At 41.7% G+C, this 26704-nt stretch overlaps 2 protein-coding genes across 9 annotated transcripts in view; both read left to right on the plus strand.

The window, feature by feature from the left end:
• Nucleotides 1-245: 245 nt before the first annotated feature.
• creb3l2 (cAMP responsive element binding protein 3-like 2) lies at nt 246-22172 on the plus strand. Of its 2 annotated transcripts, none has more exons than XM_026327196.1 (12): nt 246-850; nt 13537-13780; nt 14126-14328; nt 14417-14495; nt 14885-15087; nt 15644-15790; nt 16087-16145; nt 16505-16573; nt 17986-18085; nt 18253-18382; nt 19638-19872; nt 20186-22172. In XM_026327196.1, the coding sequence occupies exons 1-12, from the start codon at nt 752-754 to the stop codon at nt 20259-20261; spliced, it is 1644 nt and encodes a 547-aa protein (XP_026182981.1). In that variant the 5' UTR covers nt 246-751; the 3' UTR covers nt 20262-22172. The 2 variants fall into 2 exon arrangements, with proteins under 2 accessions (XP_026182981.1, XP_026182982.1); XM_026327197.1 differs by having other exon boundaries at nt 14129-14328.
• A 2928-nt stretch (nt 22173-25100) lies between these two features.
• dgki (diacylglycerol kinase, iota) overlaps nt 25101-26704 on the plus strand; it is a 53654-nt gene continuing 52050 nt past the window's right edge. For all 7 annotated transcript variants that reach the window (XM_026326539.1, XM_026326543.1, XM_026326544.1 and 4 more), the window contains exon 1: nt 25101-25560. In XM_026326539.1, the coding sequence (XP_026182324.1) occupies nt 25337-25560 (224 nt within the window). In that variant the 5' untranslated portion in view covers nt 25101-25336. The remainder of the gene's footprint in view (nt 25561-26704) is intronic.

The following is a 26704-nucleotide window of genomic DNA, read 5'->3' on the forward strand; positions in this document are numbered from 1 at the left end:
ATTAATAGTCCATTTAGTTGCAGTTCTGGAGCTTTAGATGTCTTCCTAACCAGGTCAAATGGTCCCATTTGTTATGGTGTTACAGTGGCTGGCATTTCTCTGAGCCATTTCAGGTCCACGTTGTCTTAAAAACAGGTTTCCATCAGTAAAATGTAAAAGTTTGTGGGAAGACATTGGACCGAAATTAAATTATTTTGAAAATCAGGCCCGGAAACTGTAGTTTGTTAATTCAGGCGTTTGACACTGTGACAACCGGCTGGAAAATATCCATCAGAACCCAGTTTATACCAACAGATGTATTTCTACTGTATAGTGTTAAAGTTATAGCTCGTGAGGAGGATTTGGGGCCGGTGGATCTTATTTCGTTTATTTATGTTCTGTATTTTTCTGCATTAGTCTCGGTCCCTGTGGCTCCGCCCACACATTCCTGTGTCTGAGATGTGAGGAGGAGGAAAGAAAAGAGAAGGGAACAGGGGCCGAAATCTGCCTGTGGACCCTGAACCAGAGAGGAGATGACAAACAACAACAACGACAACAACAATAACATTTCTCAGGCTGAATCTGACGGCAGCAGCTCCCTCTGTGTGTAAACCGGCTGGACGCGTTTCTGTGTTTTATTTGGTTTTTTGTTTTTGATTGCCCTCACACAAGTTGTTGGGAACTTTTGTGTGGAGTTGGTGCTAAAGTTTGGTTTCCAGTCTGAGCACAAAAACAACATCCAGGACCGGAGAAAGTCTGCGCGAAGGGAATCATGGAAGTCCTGGACTGCGGTGAACCGTTTCTGCACTGGGACAGGAACCTGAGCGAGCTGTCTGACGCCGGGGAAATCGACTGTGTGCTGCACACCAATGTAAGTGATCGATCAGGGATGGACGGGGGTAAAGAAAATGTGTGAGTGATCGATCAGGACCTGGTGATCAGCTCTGCAGCTTCTCAGATGGAAATAATCACCTTTATCACTATTTGGTGAGAATTAAGACAAGAGGGGGAGGGTAGTGTGTGTGTGTGTGTGGTACCTTGCTCTCCATTCACAACTTGAGCACTGCGGTCCAGGATATTGTAGGGAAATGACAACCACACAAACCTTTTATGTAAAGACTATTAATGCAAATTAACATGTAAACGGCAGATTAGGTGTGAAAATGGAGTGAAAACACTTTAGTCTTGGGCTGCAGTTCAATAAATCAGTCAGTTAAATGTCAAATACTGAGAAACACTCAACAAAAGTTCTACTTGTCTTGTCCAAGCAGCCGTCTAAAACCCAAAGAGATCTCATTAAAATATCTTATTGAGCATTAAAATAGTTTATTATGCGAACATCAGGTTAAAGATGTTAAACACTGAGTATCTGTCTTCTTCAGTCTGAGGCTGCAACTAACAACGTTTTCCATCAATCAGTCATTAAAATTTCTAAAAGTGTAAAATGTTCCCATCAAAAGTTCAGAGTCCAATAGTTCACAAGACCAAAAGTTCAATTAAATTCATTTCGATCATATAAAACAGATAAACACAGATTTTTTTAGAATAATCAAGTAGTTTTAGCAGTAGTTTAGTTTAGTTATCTTTATTCCAATAACAAAGTGTTTGTACTTAATATTTATAATGAAAAATGTCTGAGGAGCTGCACTGGATGTTGCTGCTAAGTAGTCAAGGCCTCCTGACTCAGCCTGGTTCCCTCAGGAGGGATTTTAATGACCCTGTTGAAGTCAACACTGATGTGAGATGATTGAATCTGCCATTTCTTTCTCCCAGCACTGGCTAATGAGCCGGGACAGCAACCACTGGGTTACCTTCAAAATAAAAGACCCTGTGTGCTCCCACTTTACTGGGCTGTGGTTAAAAACTCAAATCAGCCAAACTTCATGCATCTAAAAAGTAATTTGTAACTGAAGGTATTTGACCAAACTCACCAAGACTGTTATGGAAATTTTCCAGCTCAGCGTCTCCAGCTTTGCGTGGAGAGACATACTGGGAGCTAATTAAAGCCTTACTGGTTCCAGTGGTTGAGCTCTCGAGCTCACAGAAAGAGCAGGGAAGCCAGTGATGTTTTAAAGAAACAAAGTCGACCAAGTATGAGCCTGAGACATGAAATTAGTTGGAAAACTTGTTCCCGTAAGGAGACTTTTGTATATAAAAACACATTTTCAAATGTGAAACCATGTCTCAGTTAGAAATAATGTTCTCATGTCATTTGTTTTCCTGTGAAAATGTCACCTGGGTGGTAACACATTTCTTCCAGAACATCCCTATTGCTGCAAGTTAGAAGAACACAAACAGTTTCTACGAGACAGGGGTGGATGTTGCTTTAAAATGGCCTCTTGCCTTCAGTTATGTAACTTGAAATATGCGTTCCAGCCATATGTCTTTCTGAGGAATGCTGAGAGAGAGACGGAGAGAGTGAGACAGGAACAGTGTGCGAGTTTGTCCTTGTGCACATATGTGTGTGTTTGTGAGCCGACACTCTGGGAGGGGTGGTTGGGTTTACAGGGAAAAATCCAGCTGGCTTCCAGGATGGGAATCAGACACCACAGTGGTCTGAGCCAGAGACAATACACACACACACACACACACACATACACATACATAGTGGTATTTGCCTCCCTAAAGGAAGCTTCAGACAGGTAAAAACTTGTGCTCCAGAGTGTCCTGAAAGCTTCACCGGGCGTCCTGGCTGTGAATATGGATCCTTTAAATAAGACCTGAGGCTACATTTCCCATCAAATACCAGCACACAGCGTCAGAGCACAGAGAAGCAGCTGCTTTGTGGGGCTGTAAAGAAAGTTTATTAGAGCTTTTGGAGAGAAGCTGCTGTCTGGCTTTTGCATAAGGTGATGGATAGGAAGATAAAAATTGGCTCAAAGGATAAAAAATAAAATGCATTTCTGAATAACTCAGAGATTATTATCACTGCATCAACTGCTGAATCATGTTTTCGGTGAAATTCAACACAGCTGAGTTTCAAAACACCACCAGTGACTTGTTATGTGATATGAGAAAAGGCTCTGCAACAAAAAAACAGGAAACTTCTTTATAGCCTTTTTATACTGAAACTATCTGTGCAGAGCAGGTCATGGAGGCTTTTAGAGCTCTATGTGTAAAACAGCTGCTTGTGGATAAACACAGGCTGATGAGAGCAAAACAAAACAATGAACTGAAAGATGATAAAGTGGAATCAAGCGACTGTTCATCCGTTTTCACTTATATGCAAACTGTCTTTTTAAGGATATCATTAAATGTATTAGTTAGCGGCTCAAGTCTCTAATGCTGAAGGGACTTTATTATCAGGTGTGTTAAACTGTACTTTTCCTGCACAAAGACCAGGCTGTGTTAAACACTAAGATGCTCTTGTTTGTGAGGTGGATTTTGTGTATATAGTGAAGCATGAATAGTATGTGTGTGTGTGTGTGTGTGTGTGTGTGTGTGTGTAAGAGTGGGGGGTGGGTGAATGTGAAAGCCTGCACAAGACTGTAGTGTTCGAATCTCAGGCATCTTGAGAAACAGACTGCAGCCTTTGTTTCTGCTCCCCGGCTGAGAGTCCAACACACTTTCTGTCTCAGGGGGTTTGTTGACAAGAGATTCCTCACAGCAGCGTAACCTTCCACGGTGTGTGGCATGTGTGGGATCCTCGGCCTGAACGCCTGCATCTCTCATCAGTCAGCCGTCCCTCCCAACTCCGTCTGTCTGTCTCTGTGTCATTGTGTTTATCACAATCAAGTTCCTCAGGTTTTAGAATAATACACACAGCGTGAAGGTGGAGTCACACTTTTCTTTTACACTTCATTTGCCTGCAAAGTGATGCAAAGGAAAAAAGTCTATTTGCTGTGCACGAGCCCCAGGGCTTTCCGGCCGCATGTGTGCTTACAAAATATAAATACATAGCATACCGGCAGATGAGGACTCACGTATTTATTACTGCACACACACGTACAGTGGAGTGTGAACATTTTGATCCGCAGTGCACAGCGCCTGTTCTCCGTTGGGGCAGGGCATCCTGCTCGCCGGTGGCCCCGCTCCGTCGCCCTCTGAATGCTCCATGTGTCCGCAGTAACACGAGGACACAAACATTTACTCACACACACACGTTCTGAGTCACAGGTCGAAGTGTGTCCACAGTTTGTACACACATGCTCCAGTTTTGAATCACAACCCGAGCAGCCGCTGTGTCTGTAACTGTCTGTAACTGTGTCTGTGGCTCAGTTTGTAGTCAGTCATAGAGAAAAGAAGCCAAGGCAGCTTTAGTTCAAACACAGAGGCAGTTCAAAGTGGTTTGCACAGCCAGAGAACAAAATACGTAGAATAATAACACAATAAAATGAGATAAACACATGGATTAAACAAACTAAAAGCCATAAGATGAAAATACAGATGATTAAAGATACAGCGAAATAAGAGTTTTCTGTTTTGGGTTTGAGAGGAAAGTTTAACTAAGATGTGCAAAAAAGTGTTAATTTGAATATAAAAGTAACAGCATTCTGAATTTATTAACCCAGAAAGTTAAGAAGGAAGTTATCTCTTCCTCTTCCAGTTAACTCAAGCTGCTCAGACCAACTATAAGCAGTCGGACACACTTTACCTGAGCGACATGTTTTTTGGAAATATTTGCTGCATTTCTTGCAGAAGTAATCATTACTACACTCACCAAGAACGAGAAACTTTCAGGGCGTCTGGACTAATGTGACAGTTTGATGACATTTCACTTAGTTCTTAAGGGTTTTGAGTCTTTTTCTGAAGTTTTTCCACCAATGAGAATGAAATATTTGGCAGATTTAACAAATATCCATCTGTTGTTTAGCTCATAATTCGGTCAAACAAAACTGTATTTGGCTCCGTCGTCTTTAGAAAGTGACAGTAACTTACACATGGTGAGCACATGGACGTAAAGAGCAGGTTTTTTTTTCTTTTCCAAGTCTGATGCAACCTCTCCTCTGACTTTGCAAGTGGGCTCAGACCTCAGTTTGCTGCAGGCATGTGGCCATTTGAGAGCGAGCGAAGGTAGTAATCAGAGAGTGAGTGATCATTATGAAAATCCACAGGAGCCTTCGTTCTCTGAGGCTACGCTAAATATATCCCTCTGTGTGTCGTGATGCTGCGTCTGACTGTCCTACCTCCGCACGTTTGCTTTAGGCGCCATTAAAGGTTTAAAGTGTGTGTGCAGGGTGTGGGTTTAATACCCCCCTGAGTTGTTTATACACCCAGTCCTAAAATGAGCCTGGCAGCAGTTTTATACAGCAGCAACTTGAAATGTGAAATCCAACAATCTGGCCTCTACTTTCTGTCCCCATGTCTTTTTTCTTTAGGTAAAAAAGCAACTTAAAAAGATGGTGAAGTTGAATTTGAGCCCCAGTTTGCAGTTTTTAGGCGTCTTACAGAGAAGAAACCAAAACAAATCCACATTACTGACTTTTAAAGGTGCTGAATCAGCGGAGCGTCAGTGTGTTTAGACTCTAGTTTTTCAAAAATCAAAGTGGCTAAAGCCTGAAAAGTGTTTATGGAACAGTTTGAGCTGTGACACACATGGTTTTGATGTTTTTATGGATCTTGCAGCTCATATTCTTCCTCATGTGCATTCAAGAGTAGTTAGTAAGTATTCCTCCTCCTCCTCCTCCTCCTCCTCCTCCTCCTCCTCCTCCTCCTCCTCCTCCTCCTCCTCCTCCTGCAGTGTGAGCTGAGAGCTGGGACGAGTCAGCTCCTGTCCAAAATGGCAGAAACTGTTTCTCCTCCTCGGTTCACCCCTTTGTCTTTCTCTACTCTCCTTGTTTGTGAACTGAGGGTGTGTTTGTCTCTGTTTTGCTCTTTAACTCTCCCTTTTATTTTATTGCTTCCTATTTTATCACTCAAACTCTATGAGACATGCAGTGAAGGAAATAGTCAAACCCAAAGCTGTTGTTTTAATTACTAGACCACAATATCAAATATTTTATAAATAAATATATTTCTCTTTATAGATTGTAAAAATATCTTCTTAAATGATTTGTTAGTGAGGATGTACATGACAATGACACCTGGTGGGTGATAACTAGCGCACATCAGTCAAATCTTACTGTACCTGTTAGGTAAGGTACCTTACCTGTACCTTTGCATTCCTTTAAAAGGGCAACTCCTCATCACACCTTCCACCTACATCAACCCTTTCATGCGAAGAGCAAGCCCATGCATCCATGCATTCTTCAGTGTCTGTGTGTCTGAGTGTGTGTCTGCGTACGCCCAAACAAGTTTCTCTGACTGTTTAACTTTTCTGATTAAGACGGAGAACTCAGCATGACCAGCAGTGACCTGGTTTTCACCCGACGTCCTGCAGCGGGTGGAGGGAGCTTCCTTCATTGTAAAGTTGTAAAGGAGATCTTTAATGATGCTGACTACATGCGGGTGGGGGTGGTGGGGTGGTGGGGGTCGAGCAGCTAACATGCAGATAAAACACAAAGAGAGGAGCTTTAGGTGAGTTTAGCTTCAAATCAATCCCCAAATCCTGGACATGAGTCACAGGAAGGTGAGAACTGATGGAAGAAATGAGGAGTTTGTGATGGAGGCAGAAAATAGAAGAGGTGATGGAGTTCACTCCCTGAACAGCTGGAGGTCTGTGTGTGTGTGTGAGATGTGGGGATGTTTGAAGTAGATGTTGAAGTCTTGTCAGTGTGGAATAAGTCAATTCTCATGGGTGTGTTGACCCAGTTTTAACGAGCACACACACACACACACACACACACACACACACACACACACACACACAGAGCAGGGTGAGGGACAGAAAGACAGCTGCGCTTGTGTTGGACCCAAGCTGTGTCTCTGCATCACACAGCTGTGTGTGTGTGTGTGAGGAACTGGAGTCTGCTGGTGGACTAACTGGTGACCTGATGGTAGCTGGCCAGGTTTGGGCAGTCTGCTGTGTTATAATGGGTCTGAGGAGCCTGTGGAGGTTCCCTGCCAACAAGCAGCAGCTTTGTTTGCATTTAGTGTCTCTCCACAAAACGCTGTGTGAATCCTGGAGGTCTAACAGTCGTGCTGAACTTCCAGGTTCCCAAAATGTGTCCACAGCCAAACATTTTGAATATTTTAACTGTGGATCAGCCAGAATTAGTTGAGAAATTCGAGTCCACTCGTGTGTTTGAACAGTAAATATGCAGCAACAAGGAAACAGGGGAAACAGCTGATCTGCCCCTGTCTGAAAGTAACAAAACCCTCCTATCAGCAAAATAACAAACAACTCATTAATGTTTTCACAAATCTATGGTTTTATCTTGAAAAGTTAGTTAGTTATTTACTCAGACAGGAGATAAAGGTGTGTTTGTTTCCAGATGCAGATTAACTATCACACATTCAGGTACTTTAGGCCTAAAATCAGCCTGAACTACTGGAATTTTGAAGCTGTGGCCTGCGTGGGTCTGCTGAAGTCGTTGTGCAACATCTGGCGGGTCAGTGTGTGTTTGGATGTGTGGGCTGTGCTCAGAGAACGGTCAGTGTGACAGGGCAACACTGGAAAGTTGGATTTTGAACTCACCAGGATCGGGTGGGTTTTAATAGCAGGGGGGGCCCTGAGGAAGCAAATGACTTGTTTTTTCCATTTCTCATCTACTGGTCTGTTTTTTGTTGTTGTCTCAGTCAAGGCCACGGCTAATTCCCACACACATGAACACAAACATGGACGTCTGACTCATGGTTTTTGAACTTTGTCAGGCTGTTTTCCGCTTGTGAACTCAACACTTCCTATTTTTGACACACGTCCTGTCGTGGCTCAGCATGAACATCGAGAGTCAGACCTTTTTATTTGAATGTTAGTGCGACCAGGAGGTTTGAGACACGGTGTTAAAGGGGAAACGCATTTTTAAAGTTGGAAACGGGGTGTGAGTTTTCTGTCACGTTCAGATGTGGTGTGCTCCTCATCTGTGGGTGCAGGGTAAACACTTGTGGCTCTGATGCTTGTCACACTTTTTGTTTTTCTCACTCACATCCTGTTGATTACATCCATTAGCCCTAACTCCACCCCCAGCACCATTTTGTTTAAAGGAAGGAGCCAAATACATGTTGACATTATGATGTTAGATGCTGAACATGGACCCAACTACTGTTCCCTCTAAGCAATGAATTATCATATTCATTCATTTTTAGTTGTTTTTCAGTACCAGCCTGTGAAACCTGGAGATATTTGTCTTTTTGTTCATTTAAACTGGATATTTTTGAGCTTTTGACTGTTGATCAGAAAAACAATCGATTTGAAGATGACACCTTGGACTTTATTCAATTCTCATTGATTTTTTTCTGACATTTTGCTGATTGATAATAATTTATCAGCTAAGGAAAAAAGGCAAATGAGTGAAATCAACCATCAGTTGCAGCTCTCATCATCTCAGACTTGTTATTTGAGGACTTTCCTGGTACTCTCCTTGTCCCATGTCTGGGATCTGGGTCAGGGAGAGAACCAGCTCGCATTGCCCTTGGAATGAGGGCATTTTTGTGAAATGAGGTCATTTAGCTTCATTCCTCTGAGGGAGAGTTTATGACATTATGGAAAACAAGCAGAAGTTCACACAGGGGAAACCCACATAAATGGATCCCATTAACTTTATTGCTTATCTTATGTCAGAGACAGTAAGTAGTTGAAAATAATAGCGCCACACTTGAAGCTGCATCCTGTCAGCACTGACACAGTCCAGACATGTAGGCCTGCTGCAGGACTCGCCTCCTGCAGTTCTCCCCACCCCCCAGATAAGACCCAGAGAGCAGCAGCTCTTGGAGGCCTGGTATCAGGAGTACCAGCCTCAGGTCCAGTGCTGTTACAATGAATGTGAAGTGGCTCTGGGGTGATGCATGGCCCACAGTTATCTCATGCCTGGCTTGGCCCAGCTGAAATCTGGCAAACGTCTCAGTTTCAGCTTTGGCAAAGAGATTTGAATCGAGTTGTTACTGTGCAGCTTGTGTCGGTTTTGATTTTTATGTTTCTTGGTCCAACATTTGGGTCCAGAGTGAACAGCTGTTTGATGCATATACATGACATTTCACTGTTGCCAGAGAATGAATCCTAATGTTTGTTGTGTCCTGGCATTTTCAGACTCAAGTGCCAAGTTGTTTTTCGTCATTATTGAGTCTGACATCATGTCCATGTTGGCCAGCTTCTGTTTGTTTGGGCATTTTGGACCGATGATGTTTGTAAGTCACGCCTGTGTTAGCATTGAAACACATTGTTCTTGTCACTATAGACTCACACACTGATTGAGTTGAATCTTTCACTAATCAAAGTCCCTGAATAGTGTTTCAGGCTGAGGATCTCCTACACATGTACATGAGCTAAGTGTTAAAACAGCGTGTGCACATTGCATTCCTGCAGGTACATGCTGTACTTGGGTATGATCCAACAGTTCCAGTCATGATTGCTGTTAATACTAAAACACAGTTACTGAAGCAGCCCAGGTTCAAATCTGAACAAAACCTGCGACTTTTCAAACAGGCTGTTTGCTGCTTTTCCTGGTTGTGATGTTACATTCATTTAAATATTATTGATAAAACAAGATATTAAAGAGATTACCTCTGCACACCAGGAAATGCTGATGGCTAATTAATGTTTTTGTTGTCTAAAGGCCAAACAATAGCAGATTAATCAAGACAATAATTGACACACTAGTCAGGTATGAATGTAATTGCTAGTTAAAAAGCCAAACTTCTAAACCTTCATAAACAGCGACCTATTACAAAGTAGTAAATAGAGTAAACAAATAAAATACAGATCTTTTTTGACTTTTCTTGACAAATATATCATGTGAAGCAGATGGAGAACTGCTGCAGTACCTGCCAGATAAAAGTTCAGATAGTTCTTCCAACCTTTCATACTGGTTATCTGATTTTGATGGGACACGTGTCTGTAATTGGTTGCAGGTACAGGCCTACACCCTGGATCCAGATCAGACTAATGAGTCAGATATATCTTGACATCAAATTATGTATGTGACTTTGTGTGTTTTATTAGTGTGTTTGCAGACTGTGTGCTCTTGTGTGACGTGAGGCTGTGTCATAAGCAAAAGTACACACAGATGAGACCAGGGCAAAGTACTAATTTGTGTAATAATACACTCACTGAGCTCAGACACAATTAGAGATGACCCTTAGGCTGGTGTGTGAGTGTGTGTGTGTGTTTTCGGCAGCATCAGACACTTTTTCCAGTGTCCTCTTTCACATCTGTTTTTGTTTTCACAGGAGGGAGGTGTTATATCATGACTCTTTGCTCCTCAAACCTGGAAGTGCAGCCTACACACTAACAATCACAGTGAATCCGCCTGTAGGAAAATGATGCAGGGACTTAATTTTTTATAAAAGAATTCATCTTTATTTGCACCACATTGACATTTGGAGTGAATTGTGAGCTGGTCATGAAACAGAGAATGTTTAGCAATAGGAAATATGGAGTTTTAAACACATATAATGGACCACAGCGTTATAATTACAAAATAAAGGCAGTCAGCAAAACAAATGTGAAGAACCAGTGGAGAACTGGAAGAACTGGAACTCATGATTTAAATCATTATGTTAGTAAGTTAGTAAGTGATGGACAACAAGAATGACAGGGCATTTTACAGTTTTGCTGTGACGGTAGGAGATGATGGTGATGAAGCAATGAAAAAATGTGAAATCAGAATAAAACAAATGAAAACTAGCAAACAAGAAAACAGACTCATTGACAGCTGCACACTGTCAAAACCTTTTGTTCTCCAGAATGTCTGTCATGACGTCTCATAAACCCTGAAAAGTAACACAGACATTTACTTTTCTAATGATCGTTTTCACCAAACCTCAGGTGCACACTTAGTAATTAATGTAACTGCACCTCAAGCCTCTGATAATTAAAGGGTTAAAACAAACACACGTCCTACTTTACAGAAGAATTACAGACCTGAGCGAGACGACATCCCTCCCTCCTGTTCCACTTTCAGACCCTTCATTTAGCTGCCACTCACTGCTCTGCCTCTGCATTCGATTTATCAGGGTATCACCACTGTTTGTACGACTGGGCTGTCAGTTGATTGTTCTAATAATTATAATAATTATATGTATGTAGTGCCAAGTACAACGATGCCTTGTGGTGCACTGTTTAATCACGCTAATCTTCATTAAATCACATGAAATCACGCTCAGAAATCATGGGCTTATACATGCATCAGTGTTATGTAGTCAGATATTATGCTCATCCCATCCCAGTACATTTCCTGTAGGGAATCAAAGAATCAGACACATTTCTGTCACAGCTTTCTGTCGTAATGGAGGCTGTGGCTGCAGCCCTGAGCTGTAAAGTTTATGTTTTGACACTAATCAAAAAAATATGTCAATGTAAAAGTAAGTGTGTCTCAGACGGGGTGTTAGTGACAGTCATTTTTACTAACACTGCAGAAACAGAGTTTCCCTTCCCTGTAGTTTCCTGGTGTCAAATACAGTGAGGACGATAATGATTTTGTTTACTGCACTAAACAGCAACAGTCCCTCGCCCTTTTCACGTTCTCATTCAGTGCTGTCAGTTACAGCTTCCCATCGGGACAGGGTGTAGTTTTACTGTTACCGCATTTCCCAATAGGCATTTTTTCTTCGTGTGTGATTAAACCATTTTTTCATTCCAGGGATTTCGTCAGAAAAGGGTGTCAGTGATAACAGCGATCCAGCTAATGTTCGTGCTGAATGTGGCACATAAATCAGTGTTTTTAACTCACAGTGCACAGTTTTTCAGTTCTAGACTCTGTTACTTGAGATTTCTCTTTACATGTGCATTTGACAAAATGCGTTGCTGGCTGCTGTTGCACTGCAGCTCGGGAGATAACAGCTGTGTATTTGCTCCTCCATCTGCAGGCTTCATTTTGGCTTCAGTTAGAAGATTATAATCTGCACGTTCAGCGGCTCTCTGCTAGTTTCTGTGCTATACAGGCAAAATTCTGAACAATACAACAATAGGCTCCTTGTCATGACTGGCTGTGCCTTCAGAATAGTTAGTGACCTACTGATTTTTTCCCCAGTTGAAACTCCCAGTTTTCCCATTTAGGTTCTGTCTGGTTCCCAGCTGGAGAGTGTCGCGTTACACTCTGCCCTAAATAACAGCACTGTGTTGGGATGCGGAGACAAAGAGGTTTCTGTTGTGTGTGATGAGTTACACCCGGGCAGTGACCGACCGTGCAGCCTGGTCCACTGCCCTGGATCTTTCATACACAGCCAGCAGCACACTCTCCCACTGCACAAATGACAGGAGTTTATAAAACCTCACTATGTGTCTTTTGGTGTGGTTCTGTTTTCATGCAGGCGGAGCTGGACTGCTCCCTTTCCTGTTTTTAAACAAGACAAGGATTGATCCTTTTCTGTATCCGCATCTTTGCTGGATTATCTATTTGTTTATGAACAAAGTTAAGGTGAAATCAATGCTGGTTTAAGTGGTTTTCTGCTGTATTGTAAAGCAGTGAGGAAACATATAACCCTGTTTGTCATATAACCCAGAATGGAAACCACAAAATATGGTTTTGTTTGATTGATGTGATTGTGAGCCTTCAGAGTTGTATCTAGGCTTACTTTACCTGGACCTGTAGTTAGACTCGTAATATTTCAGCATGTTCACCAAGTTACATTTACTAGTACCACATAAAACACCTGTGTTAATCTCATACAAGTGTGAAAATAGAATTGAAAAGCATTTTCAGACTTTTCAATATATCCTGAATTGAATTCATTTGTTCTGACATTTCACTTCATTAGTTAAACCCATAAAAGTCAGCGTGTGTGTTCTCGTAACATCAGCGACAGTTTGACGTGTGAACCGCCTCAAAAGTAACCATGGAGATGTGGTTGTTGCCAGGAGACGCTGATGGGAGGTAAAGCGTTGTGAACTACTGTAAATGTTTGCAGTGTGACGGCACGTGCACATTCACTCACACACTTTAATCTACAACCATATCATGGCTTGTCTGCACGGGTGTTGCTTTAATGTGGAAGTTAGAAACGGACCCAGCGGTGGATAAATGTGTAAATATTTGTCCTCCCACTCTTGAATAGATTCACGGTGTGTTGTCAGTGTTTTCACTGCACACACACACACACACACACACAAACACACACACACACACACACAGCGACAGAGGCCTGAAATCGGGCCATATAGGGCAGCGTACAGTGGCAGGAGTGTGCTGAGTGTTTAAGAGGCCATTTCTCTGCATTTGTGTGTGTGTGAGAGAGAAAATGCTAGAAGTCCAGTCCTCTCTCTCTCTCTCTCTCTCTCTCTCTCTCTCTCTCTCATGGCCTGTAATTGAAACCACATGATTAACGTTCAGCCGTCCACCCTCCTGTTTCTTCTCTTCTTCCACCTCAGTTTCATCCTTATCCATTCATGCATACGTCTGCTGTCATGTGTCTTTCATCTGATGTCATGTAACTTAATCAAAAGGCCAATAAACTGTAGCTGTGCAGCACAACATCTTTATCTGTGTATAATTTATTTATGTATTCATGAGTCAATAAAACAATAAGATTGATCAGTGAACCTAAACTTCTAAATTTCAGACATTTTCTTTCTCCTTTGTGCAGCATTTCTCCGAGTTCCTCGACGACCTCTCCCAGGATGCTTTGCTGGGCCAGCTGCTCAGCGACCCCTTTCTTTCTGTGGTGAAAGGCGACACAGAGGCCATGGAGGGGGAGGACGGAGGCGACCTGTCCCCGTCCTCCCCTCTGCCCCCTCACATCACAGCCGAGCACAGCTACTCGCTGTGCGGGGACAGCCGACCACAGTCGCCCCTGTCACACCTGACCGGAGAGCAAGGCAGCGAAGCAGGTGAGAGTCACAATATACATACATTATCACCTGTGCATGTGTTTTCTATATTAATGATTAACTTTTGCTCCTGTTTGTGTGACCTGGTTGGATGCTGAACTGTATTTGGTTGCACTGGTACTTGCTCTGTGCAGTGACAGTGAAGCTGAATCTAAAGCATCAATAAGCTGCAGGTACAAGGAAGTGAGGGTTTAAAAATTAGAGTCCTTTATTACAGGTGGGTAAAGGATCCTATTCTGATTAATCTGCAGTTGTTTGGCTGTGGCCTGAGGCTTCTACTGTACCAAAGGAGTGTATTTCATGTCATAAAGACACTAAGAGGAGTCCATGTTGCCTGTTCTGCAGCAGAGTCTGAAGGGGATTCGGCCGAGTGGCCCATGGAGCAGGAGGAGGCCATCAACAGCCTCCTGTGTGAGACACCTTCCCTTCTCCCAACCCTGTCCCTGTCTCTGCCCCCCTCTGAGGGGCCTCAGGCGGCTGCGTCCCCCAACACAGCTGCCTCCTCCTCAGCTCAGACCACAGTCAGTGTGCAGGCCAAAGGCTTCATGGTGAGAGACCGAAGACGGAAGCAAATGTTTTTGGTGATTTTTCTTTGATCTGTTCTCATCTTTCCCTTCACTGATTTTGTGTCTACAGATAAAAGAGGAGAACATCATCCCTCAGATTAAACTTGAACCTCATGAAGTCGATCAGTTCCTCAATCTGACAAGCAAAGGTCTGGATTTTTCTCTTCCTCTGTTCTTGTATTTGCATATTAGTGTTTGAGGACCCCTGCTGGCCATTTGTTCAAATACCTCACACCACAGTCATGCTTGAATAAGAGTACATAAATATTAAGATTGAGCAAAAGGGACATAATAATAATAAGGTGGTTTACTGCACAAGAGTGTTGAAAACAATAAATAGGCTGACTGTGTTGAAAGCTTTATCTACGGAGTTTATTTCAAATGTTTGTCACTGATTCATGAGACGTTTTTATAGAACATTTTCAGCATTGTTTGCAAAATAACGAGCCACTATATCTGTCAGAATAATGTAGTGGAGTAAAAGATGCAATATTTAGCTTTATGAAGTAATAATTAACCAGTTAACATCCCGTTGCAGGTCTGGAGTCTCTTCAGATGCCTCCTACTCCTCCCAGCTCCCACGGCAGCGACTCGGAGGGCAGCCAGAGCCCCGTCCACGCTCCCCCCGGTCTCTCCTGCCCCACCTCGCCCACCAGCCCCACTCCAGCCCAGGGAAGCCTTAAGGTGTTGCCTCGCGCCTCTTCGTCTCTGTCTAACTCCCCCCTGCTCACTGCTCCCCACGTGAGTATCTATATCATGCTTTAAATAAATGGCAGTAGTCTGTATAGTAAAGTAAAATAGTAAAACATAAATGATGCTCTAACTCCTTACACTCCTGGACTTTTAAAGACTTGGTATTATGGCCTTTTTTGACCATTTTTATAAATGTTAGGGTATTAAAAACCTCTGTGACATTTTAGTCACCAAAGTTTTTTAGACTTCTCTAAACCTGTCTTTAAATACGGCACAGATTCTCCAGTGTCCTGTGTGTTTATCGCACTAATCTGTTTTCCATCATACCCGCTTTAACTACTTTACAATTTTGGATTAAATAAAAAATGTTGATTACACGTTTGTATGATGTGAAACTGCTGCTTCCAACAGTTCCAGCTGATTGTGAATGTTTCTTTAGCTTTTTACTGAAATGCTGCAGTGTGACCTTGGGTCAACATTTCTGTTCCTCCATAATTTGCTGCATCAATTTTTTTTATTCAAACATGAGATTTGAATTTCTTTGCCCTCTAAATAACCTGATTGTCTCATAACTATTTCATTCCCTGTTTTTTATTTCGTGTAGAAGCTGCAGGGGTCAGGACCACTGATCCTGACCGAGGAGGAGCGTCGTACGCTGGTGGCCGAAGGTTACCCCGTTCCCACCAAACTGCCGCTCACCAAAGCCGAAGAGAAGGCGCTGAAGAAGATCCGCAGGAAAATCAAAAACAAGGTAGTAAAAGCTACAGGAAGATACTGAGATTGTTGAGACTGAATAAAAACTAGTTCTGGTTGAGGATCCTTTTACTGCAGGTATTGACAGTGTGCAGAAATTTTCCATCTATTATACAAAAACTCTCCTCTTTAAACAACTAAATTAAACTCAGCCTTAACAAACATCACCCTTAACCGTGAGCGGTTTCAATCCAAATATTGGTTTATAATAATAGAAGTTTTTATAAAATCCTGTGCTACACAAATAAAGACCTGCAGTAAAACTGTGCGATCGTCTCTTTGTCTTGCTGACAGATCTCAGCTCAGGAGAGTCGCAGGAAGAAGAAGGAGTACATGGACACGCTGGAGAAGAAGTAAGTCCTGATTGTTTAATCTTATCTTTTATATAAATTCATTTTGTAGGTTTCTGAACATGTTTAGGCGGAATTTTATGGTTTGCTAATTTTATTTGTTAATGGATTGTATCAGTTTTTCAGCAATTATGGATTTTTATTTTAATTTCAGAATATTCAATGAGCTAACCTGACCCTAAAGTGATATTGTAGAGTGTGCAGAACAAATGCAGGGTATGAAAAACTACAATCTGCCAGTAAATGTTTTAAGCAGCCACTGATCGATCTGACCATGCTAAATAAAAGTATATCAGATAAACTATCTCCATAAAATCGAGATGTTCAGTCACTGACCCTGCAGTACTCCTGTCTGACCACAGGGTGGAGAACTGCTCCAACGAAAACAATGAACTGCGCAGGAAAGTGGAAACTCTGGAGTGCACAAACAAGTAAGAAGAGAACAGTGACTGATCAGTGCACACACATTACACAGACATACACTTCACTCGTATGTGATTGATTTATTGGAGAGCAAAGGTGTATTTTGATAATTGAATTCAATTTAAGCACCTTCGATTTACCCTAATCACTAGAACTGTTGTACTTTCCTACATCTGTGTCATATCATCAATGGAGGTATTAATCAATGCACAGGAAAATATTCTGTTTATATTAGTCCTGGTAAGCGTATTGTTTCTGACTGCTCCCCCTGCTGGTAATCAGACTTCAGCTGAGCACTGTAGTGCTGCAGCAGATGGTACCAAGCTGTAGTCATGATCCAGAGCTGAGTGATCCAGCTGACCCTTATTTGATCAAGAGTTGGTGGAAAAAGACGAGGGCTGTTTATAGACTCAGCCTCTGTCCGCTGGGACACAGATGGTTGAGCTTCAGGAGTGATGACAGGTTCGACTCCTGTCAGTCACAAAGCTTTAAGGATGGTGACAGTCACAGGGACTGGGACTGGGTTCACACCTAAAAATGTCCCTGTGTCTGTGAGCCTCCCTCCAAGCGTTCTCCCTGTCTTTGACAATCCTCTAAAAGGGTTTGTGTTTATTAACGCAGCAGCGCTTAAAGTGAGTGGAGATGACGTATCAGGAAGCACTGACAGAACTGTATTATTTACAAATATTGAATCAGAAACTCCCTCTGGATCTGTTCAGATGCAACTTTGCATCCTTGCATAACCATGAGGCTATTTTAACGTAAAATGCTCAAGCTGCTTCAGATAGGCTGTGTTGTTTGCTCTGGTTATGCATGGATGAAGTGTGTGTGTGTGCTGCACCTAATGAGTGCAGTGTGTTAAGTACAGCTGACTGGAACACAGCTGTTTTTCACTCAGCAGTTAAAGTGGCCTTTATCATCACTGTCTGAAAGTTAAATGAACCAGTGTTTATGTGTGTGTTTGTGTGTGTTTGTGCTGGTGCACCTGGACAGTGTGTGAGAGACTTCAGTTGCCTTTTTAATAAAGCAAACAGCAGAACAGAACCTCACTGGAATAACTGACTAACGCTGAATAAGAGACACAGTTTAATTACCTTTTAATTGTCGAGTATATGCTGTAAATGACGAGGTACAGTGGTAGGAAGGGCTGATTTACCAAAGGCCCTTGGTCAATCTGAAATTCAAAGCTGTGCACGAACAGCAAAGTGTCATCACTTATCCTGAAAAGAAGTGAAGAAGAAGAAGAAGTTGATGAATTGAATATATATATATATATATATATATATATATGTAATCTTAGAGAGGAGAAATATTATGAATATCTAATTACAGATCAGACCGTGGTTTGATTAAATGTTAAAAAAAAGCTTGCACGGTGCGTCAGGTTGTGTGTGTCTAACCTGTGTGTGTGTCTCCCCAGGTCTCTGCTGCAGCAGCTGCAGTCTCTGCAGGCAGTGGTGGCAGGAAAAGTCCCCAAGTCCTGCAGGGTGGCTGGCACCCAGACGTCATCGTGCTTAATGGTACGCTGTGTGTGTGTGTGTGTGTGTGTGTGTGTGTGTTGAAATATTGAATCGGAAGCACCTGCTTCCATCGTTCATTAGCAGCTTAGTATTTTGTGTGATTTATAATTAATTTACCCTCTCTGTGTCTCTGCCTCCGCCCTTCCTCTCTGCCTCGGGCTCTGTAGGTGGTGGTGCTGTGTTTTGCTTTGTTTCTGGGGAGTTTTTACCCCAGCAGTCTGACTCCTTGCTCCACCGTCACTGAAACAGGCCTTGCTTCCAAACAGATCGCTGTCAAAGAGTCTTACACAGCCACAGGTACCTGCACTCACACATACACTGTATGTGTACATACTCACCTCAGCGACTTAAAGAGTGGTGTTTCATTTAGAGAACCGCTTCAACGTGCTATGGTAAAAATAATAACAAATGATGCCACATCATCGTGGATTTAAAGCTGCTCTAATCAATATCTCAGATCACTTGTAATAATGAGCCCACAGAGAATAATCACACTCTTTAGTTCCCCTTAGCTCGGCTGAGCATTTGATCAACGTCCAGCTTATTGTTTTGGTGTTGCAGCCTTTCAGCATTATTTCAGTACGTTTGCAGTAATGAAGGTCTAAAAACCGACACACAACCTGTACACTTCTTGTGAAAGTAGAGCAGACAAAGTGTTGTGTTTGCAGTTTGTTGCAGCCTCCTCTTCACTGCACTGAGACAAATTAGACCTGAAGTATCACCTTAACTTCAAGAAACCTAAACACTTAAGAGTAGCACTTGCAGTGAAAAGACTGTTTACAAGACTAATATAAACTATCACAGTTGAGAGTAACACACACAATGAGATTTACTTTTAGACAGTTTTCAGCTGAAGTGACCCGTCCTGTTCTCTCTCTTATAATGAATCATTAGTTCCTGGCTGTGAAACTGTTGAGGTCCATTATAACGATGCCAATAATCAGATTCCACCTACAGCGCTGCAATAACAGCTGATTAGATGAGCTGGCCTTTAACTACATCCGCTTTACTACCATTCACACGCACACACACACACACACACACACGTACTTTTGTAATAGAGACCAGATATAATTTTCTTAACAATAAATTTGTCTTCCCATCCTGCCCACACACACAAACAAACAAAAGGCAGACAATAATGTGCTGATACAATGTGATGAAGTGTGTGTGCGTGTGTGTGTTTGTGTGTGTTTGGTGGTGTGTATTTGTGTGTGAGTGGTAGTGTGGTATTTATATACATGACCGGTTGTACGGAGAGTGTGTGAAGTCTGAATAGTTTCAAATCCTTTATTATCCAGTGAAAGAAACAAAGACTTCACCAAAAACAATAATTGATAGTTTAAAATAGAAATGAATGAAACAATTAATTACAGTACAACTTTGTTATTTTGCATTAAATAATTAAATAAAAGTAACAACACAAGCGTAATTAAACAAGCAAGTTAAGAAGAAGAATTATATTATATTTAAACATTGTGTTTTCTTTGACGTATCACAACAGATAATAAATCAATTAATGTTTAATTGATTTTTATTTCTTCTCTTTCAGTAAAGTCGAGGAATCTGTTATGGACCGCTGAAGACGAGCAGCCGCATCTCCTCGGTCTGGGCGGAGAATATCCCGACCAATTGGAGGATGCGCCGGCTGTCGTCATGGCAGCGTGGCGTCGCTCAGAGCAGCAGAAGCTGGGGGTGGAGCCCAGCAGGGTGGAAACACACCCACCTTTCCGGAATACAAACAATGATACACAGACGGGAAAAAACCTGCTGCTGGACCTGCACAGGTAAACACACACACACTGAAGAAAGACGGGACAGTGGGATGGTTTTACATTTCCAGTTAGAAATGTAAATACGTGCAGATGCGTCACTGTGGCCGCCATGTTGGGACAGGGATGCCACGCCTCCTCATACATATATGCAGGAGCATTATCCACAATTAAAGCCATCAAAGCTCCATGAATTTACAACCAAATATCCAGCACTACAGTTTATTACAAATCCCAGACGTGTTCATGCTACAGGATGCTTGGCTAAATTAAAAATACAGATTTGTTTCCACATCATCTCAACCCACGTCTGCGTTGTGTCTGTCAGGTCTCTGGAGCAGAGGGTAAACGAGAGCGGTAGTAAAGTGATAGAGCTGGAGCGAACGGTCAACGAGACCTCCTGAGGTTGACATCACCACCTCTCCCGCCCCACCCATCATGACCTTTGACCTTCTCCCTCTAGAGCATGACTCGGTGTCCTGGAGCAAACCTCGTACAGTAGTGCTTTATGCCATCTTTGCTTAATTAGATACACTGTAATAGTAAGAATGAATGATATTTCTAACAAAGGGGCACCGGTTGCCTCAATTTCTAAGGAGAAGTTGCACTGAATAGTTTTTACTTGAGTCAACAGTTTCATTTCTGATCTGCTGTCTTCACCGACCCGGCTCGAGACACTGCTGAAAAATCACAGGCAGATAAATTCAAACTAGTGACTTGTGTAGGGTGGCATTGATTCCAGGAACGTATATTAAAAAGTGATGTGAGGCTTTTTACAGGACACTGACGTGGGCCTTTGTATTTATAGAAACCTTATTGTTGTTTTTCAAAAAACAATTGCGCTTTGTAGTTGGTTTTCTTTTATTATTAAATGTTTTTATTTCATTTCTGTAATGCATACATCACATTTTGATACTTGTTTGTGTCCTTACTGTATTTTGTGTTTTTGTTATACTGTACTCTTTTTAATATCGTTCTTATTTCTTTATTCTATGTTTTATGCATCGAGGGCTTAGCTCGGGCTCCTGTGCTTTTTTTTTTTTTTGGCAAATCTGAGAAGTTTCTAAATGAATATTTTGAGATGTTCATAGATCGGCTGCAAAAGGATGAACACCATGTTTAGCTTTGATGCAAATAATGCAAATTACAAGTGGTTTCATCTTGTTGAAGACCAAATATCACATATATCATGTACACCTAATGTTTACAGGTGTGCTGGTCAGTACTGATTGACATTTAAAAACACAGTCAAAACTGAAAGAAAAAGTCAATTATTCTTTCCACAAATGCTCATATTTAACATGTGGGGACCCTGGTACCATTGACATTTAAACGTAATACTGGCTGTATAATGATGGTTCCTACAGGCACGTCAGGCTCCTACAGCTGTAGCAAACTACAAATCAAAACAACCATCATGTATCTCATGATACTGCCTTTCCCTTAAAGATTAATTTGACATTTTGGGAAATATGTTTATGCGTGTCCAGACTGAATCCACTCTCACTCTAAGTTAATGTATCTGAGAGTGGTTTAAATCCTCTCATCATACTCTGGGTAGAAAGCTGGTAAGTGTATTTCCCCAAGTACATGTGTGATGGAACCACAGATTTCAATGTCTGCACTAACTGGCCTTTAATTCTCACATTGCACAGTCAGTGCCAAGAGTCTGTGTCTGACATTTTTCAGCATTTGCCAAAAATATTCCCAGAAATGAAAAAAAGTATCTAGTTTTGTAAATATGAGATGTTAATAAATAAGGAAGTCTAAATGTGTCTGGGATCTGTAGTTTAGAAACCAATCCATAATTCATTCAGAGTCTATTTTGGATGTGCTGTTGTTGATAAATTATGAACACTGAGATGCCTTCAGGCTTTGTCGTGACTTTCTATCGAGTTTAGTTTATTATTTACATATGATGTCTTTAAAAATTTATTCCAGATGGGTTTTTAAATTTCTGAGCTTTATTGAAACATAATTTTTCAAGCGTATTACAGACCAGACGTAGACCCATGTGATAAATAATCAGCAGTAGCCACTCTCTAAATTAAAGTTCATTAAGACCAGAATGCAACCAATTGCATTACAGTTGAGGGTGAGCTTTGTAGATTAGTGTCTGTGTCTGTATTGTCAAAGATTTTTTGTAAAAATTTTCCTCATTTTATTTTAGTCTTGAGAAACCAAAACTGCCAAACATTCCCCACTGCTGAGTCTAAAGAGTTCGTTTCTGTCGCTTCTTTGTAAAACCAGCCTGATCCAGGCTTTCTGTCTGTTTGCCTTCAAATAAATAAAGTATTTTCCTTAGTAAAAGCATATATCCTGTGACTGTGCGTGCTTTGTTCATGGTGGATTGTTAACGTTTCCTTGTGGGTGTCTTTTCTGAATCTGAAGTTCATTGTTCAACCTTGTTTTTAAACATGTTCCGTGTGGTTGTGATGAGAAAGGTTTTCCAGTTTAAAGACGGTAAACATGACATGAGAATTACTCAGAATAACACGGTGCCATCTTTGTTTTAAACTAAAGGTTGTTCAAAAGCATAAATCTAAACACAAATGCTTCATAAGTATTTGTTACTTCCCTGGAAGCGTTTTAGTTCAAACTTTAAAAAAAGGTTGGGGTCAAACCGCATTAGGGCAGACTGGAGTTTACATGCTGGTGTATAGCAGAGCGTCTAGCTTCTGAAATGACCACGATCCTAAAATAGATCAGCAGCAGCACCTCATAATAAACAGTGTGAATTGCTGTGACAATACACAGTCCCACAGCTTCATAAACGTCCTGTCTCATAGTAACGCAGCAACAATGAATGTGACTACCGCTCCGGTTTTGGTGCATCGTGTCTGTCATAAAATCGATGCTTATAACAGAGCAGACCTTCTAAAATGTTTGATGAAACACTTGGAGCAGAGAGTCAGCAAATACATCAAGGAGCTGCAGTCTGATTTCACATTTAGAGTCAGGATTGCAGGAGTTTTCAGGCAAACAACAGGTTAATAATAGATGAAAAATCCTTTCATCAGAAAGTTTGAGTTGGTCTTTGCCTTTGTGTCCTGACGTGAACCTGATCTTAGAGAAATAAATTAAAGTAATTTTAAAGAAATACTTTTAGAATACTTTTTTCTTGACTCTCCTTCTCCCAAAAGTGTCTGTGAAGGCTCAAGAAAACAACCCAAAACAAATTGTAAACATACTATAAGTGAAAAAGGAGTCTAAAATATGACATGCTAAGTTCATAAAATGTTAAAGGATATCATACCACACTCATGTCATTATATTTGAAATCAAATAGATGAGAAATAAAGTTGAAAATCTGCAGTTGTAAGTTAAAATCTATGCACCAGCTATGAAGTTGGAATTTTTATATAAGTCAAAAATATGGCTTGTCATTTTAATTTTTGATGTTTAAATTTGGCCTGTAAACTGAGCTCAGTGTTGCTTCTGTTTCAAGGCTGTGGCATTAAAAGAGGAATTTCATAAAGCTGTGGCAGCCAGGCAGCAGACGGAAACCTGATCGGTAAGTAAGCGAGTTTTGTTTTTGTTCATTTATCAATCAAGTGCTTTGTTTGAAAAGCATCACTGCTGCCAAAGGGGCTGCTGTGAGCATGAAAAACCACTTGGTTTGAGTGTTTCAGGATGGGGTTTTTAGTGGCCTGACAGATATACTGTAGGTTTGTGATGGGTATTTTGAAATAAGAGCCACATAAAAGCCAATTTAATTCATTTGAATATTTCATCTTGAATTTGGGATCTTAATTTCACTAATGCTAATGATTATACTTCTTATTTCCTTTCATATGTTGATGTTTTGGCTCAATAAATAGTTTTTTTAATCATCAGACATTGCAGGGATGGCAGACAGATGCTCCCCTGTGTAAAAGTAAAAGTACAGGAAGGTCATGTGGTTCACTTCAGGTTTCCTTAACAGCCAAAATGATGGATCAGTGCACTGAAGTGAAGAATGTAGCTGCTGACAGATGTGGCCTGATGCTGACAGGCTGCAGTTTTTAACAAGAAATGTTCTAACGGGACGAGGAGGGAAAGTCAGGATGTTGTGGCCTGATCTGACACACAGAGACCATGAACACAGAATATGGACTGTGTGTGTGATTAATGTGTCACAGTGAGATACTGACGCTCACCCTCTGTCCTACTTTCTGACTGATGATGCTGCGGAAAGGAGGAGGAGAGGGAATATCCCACAATGCCACGCTGCTCGTCCCATGGGCCAGATGGATGGATGGACGCGGGCAGACATGCACAAAGACAGATGAATGATGGATGGTTGGATGGATGGATGGATGCTGCAGGTAACAGGAGCATTTCTTTGTCGCCACCCTCAGCAGCTCGCGCTTTTGCAGCTTTTAAACCCCCTGTAACGTCACCACAAATAAACAAACACCCGCTTCCGGTAATGAATTTGAAAATAAAAGTCTTTAAAAGTAGAGTAGTTCAAAGTTTCATTTTAAGGTCCATTTTGTTCATCCTTTAAAGCTCATATTGTATATTTCACTAAGCATACTCTCATCCTGATGAACCAGTCCTTACTACAAACTTAAACACTGTATACTGTCATATATTACATTTCTAAACTTTGCTGCCTTAACATTATCAAAATATTTATATTTAATTAAAAATCTAAATTTAATATTTTTCTGGACTCAAATTTGTGCCAAAAGACTTTGGCCTTGTTAAATGTTACTTACAAATAAGTCAATAAAATAGTCAAAGTCAGTAAATAGTCTGATCCTCAGGTGAGAAATTAAATCTTGTGAATGTGTGGAAAGGAGTTGTGGCTATAAAAATACATAAAACATTGACATGCATACCTAGGATCCTGGGTCTGTAGAATGAATGTATTTGATATGAGATAGAGATGTTGCTGGACTTCTTGTTCTACTTCTTCAAGACTTTATATGTTTGGACTTACTGTGATGCTGGAAAATGAATTTGAGACTTATGTGTGCTATTCCCTGGTATCATGGTATGATATATTACAAGCTAAACAGATCTAGAGTGCCTAAAGCATTTGCACAGTAATGTATACTTGTATAAACAAGTGCAATTTATCAGTGTGTTTAGCACAAGTGATACAAAATATATCATTTAAATACTATCACGAGAAAATACAGCAAATTACAAAAAAAAATCAATAATTCAATGAAAAAAAATTACTACTCTTTTTAGAAAACACTTGAGTTTTATTTTGAAGGTTAGGGGTCTCCACTTCCTGAATGACGTCGGTAGCTTGACGTGCCAGTTGATCAGGGGCTCGTGAGTGCAGCTCGGTCTGCGCGTGCTGCCCTACCTGGCTGCGGTATATAAAAGCAGTCAACGGTCAAACCGCTCCAGACGTTAACGTCGTTATTTCCTCCGTTAATAAACGTTTCCCGCCTCCTCACCGACACCGGCACCCGTGTCCCCCCACAAGCCGGAGGAGAGGGGGGTCCAGCGCGGGGTGAGACAGCGAGGACCGGCCAGCATGGACCCCCAAGCGAATGACCGCACCAGCCCGGCGGCGGGGGGCTTCAGCGGACGCCTGGCTTCTCTCGGAGCCGACGGGGGCGACTCGGAGTCCGGAGCCGGCTCGGAGGAGGCTGCCGTGGGCTGCTGCAGCGACACGTTCAGCGGTCTGCCCGACATGGAGCAAGAGACGCTGGAGGAGAAATTAAAAGGACTGGCGTTCAGAAAACAGACCTCGTATCGGTGAGTGGAGCTGGGAGGATGCTGGGAGGACATGTTGGTGTTTTTGTTTATTTCCTCCTGTTTGGATCATTCTCAGGTTGTTATGAATCCAGCTTTGCCAGTTTGTTTTCCGTCAGCTAGCTAAAGTTTGTAAACACAAACACAAGACACCGGAGGGTATTTTGCTGTTTTTAAGGCCGGATCCTTTTCAGGCAGGGTAGTCCTGTCCTGACCAGACTACCCACCTTATGGTCCCCATCATGCTTTTAACAGACAGCAGAGCAATTTTACATGCGTGAGCTTCTCCCTGTGGTGTTGTAGGCTTGTTGTGTTGGGGGGTGGGAGTTAGAAATGGTATTGATTTTTGGGCTGTGTGTGTGTGTGTGTGTGTGTGTGTGTGTGTGTGTGTGTGTGTGTGTGTGTGTGTAAATGCCAGCAGCAGCAGCAGCAGCAGCCTGACACCCTGGCGTGACCGGCAGCTGCTGCTGATAGTGAAAACTGGTCACCACACACACAGTCACACACACACACAGTCACACACACACAGTCACACAGCAGCCTGGGTTGTCAGAAATGTTTGGCATTTATGGTCTGTACTGCACATGATCAGGAGGTCGTTTATATGGAGGTCAAATCGATCATTTCAACTTGTTTGTGTTTGACTGATGCAAAGCGAAGCAACAGATTAGGTGTTTACAGCTGCAAAGATCCAACCACTGCATGATTTTCTTTACTCTCATCCAATGAATTGATTTCAGTTAAAGATGAAAGAACGGCTCACTTCATATTTTTGATTTCACCAGTAATTAACATCCAGAGCAGATTAAATTATGCAAACACATTAAAACACAATCAGCTGGCTCATTTGGAAAGGAAATTCATGTCATTTAAGAAAGGGATGGTGCAGTATAATCATATTACAGTCCAGCTGACAGACGATAATACTAGACTTTCTTTATTTCCTTTTTGTGTTCCAGTTTAGTTACATGCACTCTGAGACTTTTTCACTTGTATTGTAGCATCATTTACAGAGTCCCTCTTCCTCTGGGTGTTTTCCCTGGAAAAAGCCATTTTTGGGTAAATGAGGTTTCCAGGAGATTGAGTTGCAGAGAGCTCGCCCGCCAAATGTATAACTGCAGGAGTAGTTTGTTGTAGTACATCGATG

The sequence above is a fragment of the Mastacembelus armatus genome, chromosome 23, assembly GCF_900324485.2.
Source record: "Mastacembelus armatus chromosome 23, fMasArm1.2, whole genome shotgun sequence".
NCBI lineage: Eukaryota > Metazoa > Chordata > Actinopteri > Synbranchiformes > Mastacembelidae > Mastacembelus > Mastacembelus armatus.